The 7,722-nt window shown below is 35.6% G+C and overlaps 1 protein-coding gene across 1 annotated transcript in view; it reads right to left on the reverse strand.

Annotated features, from left to right (window-relative positions):
• Positions 1 to 7,722, reverse strand: part of CAMKMT (calmodulin-lysine N-methyltransferase) — a 221,613-nt gene extending 213,891 nt beyond the window's left edge. The window contains exons 1-2 of the mRNA XM_009278413.2: positions 7,684 to 7,722; positions 7,259 to 7,425 (exon numbers count right to left, since the gene is read on the reverse strand). Of these exons, the coding sequence (XP_009276688.1) occupies positions 7,259 to 7,425; positions 7,684 to 7,722 (206 nt within the window). The remainder of the gene's footprint in view (positions 1 to 7,258; positions 7,426 to 7,683) is intronic.

The raw sequence follows: 7,722 nt of genomic DNA on the forward strand, positions 1-7,722 counted from the left end.
GTCATCTGGATAGCAAAGCCGCTCTCATTTACTCCGAAAGTCACATCTCAGGTCTTAACTATATTACCATTATGGACTATTTTAAGACTACTCCACATTAGTAACAATGAATCTTCCAAAATTAATTAGCATGACAGGAAAATACCTCTTCCTGCTGGTAAAGCTTTTTCTCCCTACACGAGGCTAAAGAAGAGGCACTTAAATTCCACTGGTAACCACTTAACAGGGAACCCAAACAGCAAAGAATTGAGCATAACTTCTATTTCAGACAAGTTTTAGGACTGAGGAAAGCAACGTGCCAACAGCTGATCTGTTTGTGAAAGGCAAGGCTCAGGGAGACACATTTCCAAACAGCAATAGCCACGTTTCTCCATTTGGAGGACTGTCTTTGTAGAGCCTGAAGACAAACTCTGCATCAGCTACTCCCCAACTCTTTTCCATCGCAGATCTGACTTGCAGATTAAAAGTTACATGCACCTGTAAATACAGGTATTCTCTAACCCCAAATTCTGCCATAAATATCACGCTACTCAGTCCTGCACCTAAAAACCTGAGCTTCCAGTTTGGAATCCACTGCTCTGCATACACCTCCCCAGCAGTTCTGTAACAACCTAAAAACCACAGCTTCCAGTTTGGAATCCACTGCTCTGCATACACCTCCCCAGCAGTTCTGTAACAGCTGCTGCTTCACTGTCCCATCCCATCAGCTGCTCCTCCATTACCGAGCCAAGACAAAACTGCCAATACACGTCACATCTTGTTTCTACGAATGCCTGTCATAATCACAGCTTTCCACAGTACGTCTTACAAACTGCCCATAAAGTTTGTAAGTGTCGTGTACTGAATTATGAAAGCCAAGGAAAGGAATCACTGAAGCTTGTGGTTAAATCCCAACCCGAAAATTCCCATAAATTTCCACAGGCATCTCGAAATACAGAACAACATTAGCATTTAGTGCTTTGGAATATGTCATGAATGTTGTACAGTTCAAAGAACTTCAAAGAAGTTCAAAGATGTGATTGCTGAGATCAACAAAGTACTTCAAACAAGTATAGGTAAGCATCATGGAGAAAGTGAATTTCAGGCCAGCATGGTTAATCTGATCTACAGTGTTCTTATAATAAGTCTTCAAAGTACAGTATCCAAAAATTTCTATGGCTGAGGCAGTAAGTTATAGAAGACAAACCTATGAATGATAAACTAATTTATCTCATGTTTCTCCTGCTATGAAGCAAAGCAAAATTCCTTACTCTGGACTACGAATAAATCCACTTTGGGTGCATAAATAAAATCAGAGAAAGAGAGACAGAGAGAGATATCTTTAAAATGTATTAATGTTCCTTCCTCTCCAATTCAGGCAACAGAAGTGGCAGAGTTTTACATGTATTTATAAATAGCTGCAGACAGTAGAATAAAAATAATCCTTCAGTAGCTCCCTATTAATGTATGCTTTTCATCAACCATAATGAAACAGAACTGTGTTCCATAAAATCAGAGAAAGAGAGACAGAGAGAGATATCTTTAAAATGTATTAATGTTCCTTCCTCTCCAATTCAGGCAACAGAAGTGGCAGAGTTTTACATGTATTTATAAATAGCTGCAGACAGTAGAATAAAAATAATCCTTCAGTAGCTCCCTATTAATGTATGCTTTTCATCAACCATAATGAAACAGAACTGTGTTCCTTCTCTTCTTTTACATTATTCTTCAACTGAATGAGGAAAAATAATACAAATAACTAAATACATATAGTGAACTTAAAAAAACTACAAAAAACTAAGATAGACTACGTTTCCATATAACACTCAAAAGAAAAAAACCACAACACACCACCATACTTTATTAACCTGGATACAAAATAAAACTACAGTATCTGTGGAAAATGAAAGACAGGATAAGGGTGAAAAAGTTACTGCTAAGGGTACTTTACAAAAAGGTTTGGTGAGTCAACATTATGTCAACAGTCACCATCAATTGTCATTGCGGCCCAGTAAGAATCTCAGTGTTACCTGCAAACTTTGTTATCTGATCAAATGTTTTTTTTTTCCTGGGCCAGAATATAGCAAAACAAGGTAACTCCTCTTCCACTCCAGTTCAAGATTTCAGCTTAATATGGTGAGAATCCAAAACAATGGCTTCTTCGACTACAAATTCTTTTCACAAATACACAGGTCTTGGGCAATATGATGGAACAGTCTTAGTTTCATCAGTGAATGAAAGTAGTGTGCTCCCAAATCACTTTTTACCTCTTTCCTCAATTTCCTCCTTCTGCAGTCAAGCCTTTATGCTGCTAAATCCACACGTTGTCTCTTAGCACGCAATAAATGGAAGAAAGCAAGTTTATCGTATCCGCACAAATTGTCTATAAGGAATAGGCAATATTCCTTGAAATCTGCTTCCCTTCATTTTTTTATGTCTATCCCTAAAATAAAAATTCATTAAAACTTCAAAATGTTCTTAGCAGAAATATCCTATAGGAATAGCCAACGGAATTCACTCCTAAACCATCTTCTAACATGCCGCTTGCCACCGACAATTAACATGCCTCTCATTTCTAAACGAAAGGTCTAGAACAATCTAATAATTTCTTTCATATTTTTATCTAAAGGTTCATTCATATTCAGAATAAAGGCATGACACCTTGCAAAGAACACTTAGTACTCTTTACAAAGATTTAACCCTACCTATAAGCTGCTAACATTGTTCTTTTCAGTTCTGCATTTTAGTATTTGAAACACCAAATGACTGAGCAATGGAAAATATTTTACCACAGACATAACTTATTTCTTCTCTAATTGCTTAAAATGAGCCTACAATTTTAAAGTAAATTCATATCCTGAAATAAAAAAATTGAAGATATTGCTTCTTTAACTCTAATAAAAAAATAATTTTCCTGTCTAAAAGACAGACACCATCTCCACAGTGAGACACTGCATCTTTATGATCTATAATCACCTCATTGCTAGAACTATTCATACAAAATTTAAATTTAAAAGCATATTCCTAAGAATAGAAGGATTTAGAAATGCAGTATTAAATAAATATTTTAAAATGTCTCTACTTACTCTATATCTTCCTATCACCTTCCTAAAAACAAGTATTTAGCACACGCCTGATTTTTAACAGCAAAGTGAAATACCCCCAAAGTTAAAAAGAACTTGAACAAAGCTAAAAAAAAACCCACAAAAGTTTAATGAATAAAAACATATTTTTAATGGAGAAAAGACCCAGAAGGCCAGATAACATCTGTAATGAAAGATATTTTTTTCCACTTCAAGCTTGCAAGAAATTTCACTCAAAATGAGGTTCATATTTTTCACCCGCAGACTAGATTACTCAGTTTACTGTACCCAAATCTGAATGTGAAAACTGCAGCAAGATTCCAGCTTGGACTGGATATGTCCACATTCTCCATGTTAGACTGCCATAAACATTCAGCCCGATTCCCAGGCTGACTTCCTGTCAGTTTAGGGATTTATTTTTGAATTAACATTAATTGCAAACAACATCAGAGAGCAATTTAATGTATGTAGCCACCCAATTCATATCAAGACAAGGATGTAGTACAAATCCAAATGAGACTAGACTAATCAAATGAGATTCTGGATTATAACACAAGAAATGTCATTTTGACACATCTTTCACTGCTAACAAAAATCACCCTCATCAGACACTCCTTTTCATACCCCAGAGCTACCGTGAAGCACCTTAGTACCTATACAACTTCAAGAGACCACCTTCCAGCATGTATTGTGAGTCTACTTTTCATTAAGCACACTAGAGATCACTGTTTAACCGGAAGAGTTATGGGGATTTTTAAAATGAGTCAATGATGTTGTCACCTCAAGGATCTAGTCAAAATGACACGTAAATCCAGCCTAAATTTTTTAAGCAAAAAATTGCCATACATTGGTGCTTCTGGCTTCCTGCTTTGGAAGATTTGTTGTTAAGAATGGTTCTAAAATAAACTAGTGACAAAAAAAAACATGGCATAAGCTCTTCTTTCCCAAATATGAACCCAACCTGACTTTGGTTAGAAAAATAGCAGCTTATTAAAACAAGCTGCACTGAGAAGTTCAGAAAAGCATGCACAAGACTGGTAGCTCCTACCGAAGCTTCTATTTGCCTAACAAACTGGTCCCCAAGTCCCTCTAGAGCAGTAATTCCAGCTAGGTCATAGCATATCTGAATATACAATTTGATCAGTTTTGATAGCCCTTGAACTGATATAGCTTGACCTTTATACTCTTTGCCAAAAGCCACTAACAACCTTATGAACTTTCTTAAGTATTTAGTCTTGTCAAGATATCAGCTGACAACCCTTTTAACATCCAACATATGCGATGAGCTTTCCCAAGAAGATGTTAATGCATAAGGAAAACATATGTAGATGAAAATTCAAAAGCACTTTTGTCAAGATTTTAGAGGGGCTATAGCAACAGTTTTTTTCAGACAAATACCTGACATCCAACATATGCGATGAGCTTTCCCAAGAAGATGTTAATGCATAAGGAAAACATATGTAGATGAAAATTCAAAAGCACTTTTGTCAAGATTTTAGAGGGGCTATAGCAACGTTTTTTTCCTGACAAATACCTGTATAAAAAGGCTCTCTTACTCAAGCACACTGTTCTGGGTTTACCTGACTGATGTTATTGTTAATAATATGTTAATAATATGCTAATAATATGCTCTTGTTATCTTGTTAAAATTGTTTCTATTGATGACAATGATGATAAGTAATATTTTGCCAATTGGAGGAGAAAAATGAAGGCAAGACTGTCAGACATACAGAGGATCCTTAAGTTTCCAAGACATGATCAGTTCTCAAAGATCCAGGAATGCTTACTCCAAGATTTCTTATCTTGTAGATACGCAAGTTTCAGTGAGGAGAACTGTTGCTCTGTTATGTATGTTAACCTGTTACATTTATCCTCTTAAATTACTTCTCCTGCAAAAACAGAGAAGAAACTTTACTTAATAAAGATTGAAGGTAAAGCGGATTTTGTTGCAGGATTTATACTTTGCCCCTGGCAAAATACTCAGCGAGTATTTTCTCCTTCCCTTCTTCACCATCCTGCAATATTCTGAAATAATAAATATATGCTATCTATTGCCACTACTTCAATATAGAGAGAAAACATTTTAATATAGAAGTGTAATTAAGTTCTGATCATTATCCCTAAAACTATCAGTGATTACCATTTTTATAGATCACTGAGTATCTTCTAGAAAAGAACAAAATACGGGGAAAAAATAAAAATCCCCACCAGGAGACAATCTCCCTATTCTCCTCAATATACAGTTTTTGAAACTCAATGAGCCTCCTCCAGCACAACAACTGTACCATTGGCCAACCTCAAAGGAACATAAAAGGTTAAAACAAAATCCTCATACTTAGAATACTATATAATGATCACCAAAAATAAAATCATGCATGAACAAACATGCTTGTTCACAGTCTACAGTTTGAGCTGTGTCCTATTATCAGTGAAGCTTCTCTTAGCCAAATAAAAATGCCAAATAAAATGATGACATGGGAATCAATGGAAACAAGGACACAAATATCAAATGTCAGCACAAGATCAGCCTGACATTCCCTTGGCTTTTGTACTGCCAGCAAGAGGTGAACTTCAGCTCACCTTCTACCTTAAAACTCGCATAACTAGTAAATCAAGTAAGTGACACCGAGTGTTGTGAACCATGGTAAGTGAACTAGGGAGACCAAATGAAGAAGTTCAGGACTGCAGCATAAAGGACTGCAGACTTGCTCAGCCTAAAGTCTACCTAAACGCCTTACATTTCCCATTACCAGTGTGCCTCTGAAGACCTAAACCCAGGGAATAGAGACACTGCACAAAGAGATTAGGTAGACTGTGAGCATCTGGATGAATCTGTAGCTTTCCCCAGCAGTTCACTGGAAAAGTCCATATGCAGAAAAACCACTGTACCTACTTCTATTACAAATAGGCAGCATTTTCAAATGGAAAAGTTTTCTTTTGAAGCCTTTTAGCATCAATAAGTATAAGCTTGGAAAATGGAAAATTAAGGCTTTGTAAAGCTCTAAACAATTTCCTATTTGACTTTTCACCCAGCTGCAAATTTAAGGCAACCTGCATGTAGTGTTGTGGGGTTGGGGTTTTTTTGGGGGGTTGGGGGCTTTTTGTTTTGGTTTGTTGTTTTCTTTTTGTTGTTTTGTTTTATAACCTTGCAAAAATGTCACAGTTAATGATGGTCACTTGTTTGTGTTAGATCTTAGTTTCTAAGATTGACTTTAATTTAAAGGTCCCAGTTAAATAAAAATGCACTGTACAATTTTGATGACTCAGGCTCTCCAGAATATCCTCTATTGTGCACAGAATGCAAAATCCTACACCCTCAGCAGGGCTAATTAGAGGCTGCAAAACAAGTATTGATTCAGGGATGCTTAAGTTACTGTTGCAATGATACCTGTTGAGGCAAAACCAAGTTATAGATATGTTCAAAGCTGAACAAAGAAAAGGAGAGCAAAGCAGGAGAAAAGGAAACAAAAAAACCCCACATAGTAATGAATGGGAGCTATAAACTTTTCTGTTTTGCTAAAGTTACCGAGAATTCATTAACACTCCTTCAGAGGGTTTTTTGGGGAGGTCGGGTTATTTGGTTTTGGGGTTTTTTGGGGTGGTTTTTTGTTTTGTTTTTTTTTTAACAGATATCTTCATTTGTTTTACCTGCTGTATTATAAAACAGATTTCTTCATTAGGTATAAACCATTTCTGTACAAAGAGGAATTTTTTTATTCTTTTGTTTTGCAAATTGGCTTCCAAACTATCATTGAGTTTTACAAAAACTATTAAGAAGAAAATTGAATATAGACTACTACAAAAAAGCTTTTAGAACTTTATGAATAACATCATGACATTAAAATTTTTATTAAGATTACAAGTAAATGTGTTCAGTTTTTTTACATGCTATTTATATCAGAAGAATGTCAAAACAGAAAGCTATTAGAAATACAAAATAAATGCTCATCTTTGCATTCTGTTATAGGTACAACCATCAGTATTTTCATTCAAGCTCTGGCACTTCAGTGAAATGTACCGGAAAAAAAAAAATCAGACAAGCTGCTTACTGTAACAAACAACTAAAAAGAACATCTAACAGTTTATTTGTAAACTGTGCGCTAGTTACACAAAACACTGGAAGAATGGCTAATGAATTTTATATTTGAGGCCTGTACATGATCTTAGGAAGTACTTAAAACTTAAATGATGGTTACCTTAAGGACACACTATACTCAGGATAAAAGATGCTTTTATACTGAACCCAGGTCCCAGTTTCCTCTTCTGTATTCTGGTCTTCCATTGAAAAGAGATTGAACGATGCGAACCTTCTTACAGACACTTGTTGGAGATGCACATCTTTCAAGTGCTTTTTCTTCAGAACCTTTGAAATGAAGAACAAATTAGACATTAAGAATAAAACTTTCAAGAAAAGAACAAACACGAGCTTATTTAACTGAAGAGGCAAGTCTGGAATCAACCATAATAGCTATGCTATTAGCTAATACTTATGAGTAACTAGTCCAAGTATGTCAAGCCTGAGAAAAATAACAGTGGTATTGATGGTAGGGGTCAAGAGAATGGGTTATGAATTTATTATGTCTCAATAACTGTAAAGTAAATGTACTGTGTTCACAAGTACGCAAAGTTGCTTTTTTAACTCCCACTCCAGCAACCACAT

This window comes from Aptenodytes forsteri, unplaced genomic scaffold (assembly GCF_000699145.1).
Source record: "Aptenodytes forsteri isolate BGI_AS27 unplaced genomic scaffold, ASM69914v1 Scaffold130, whole genome shotgun sequence".
NCBI classification, from domain to species: domain Eukaryota; kingdom Metazoa; phylum Chordata; class Aves; order Sphenisciformes; family Spheniscidae; genus Aptenodytes; species Aptenodytes forsteri.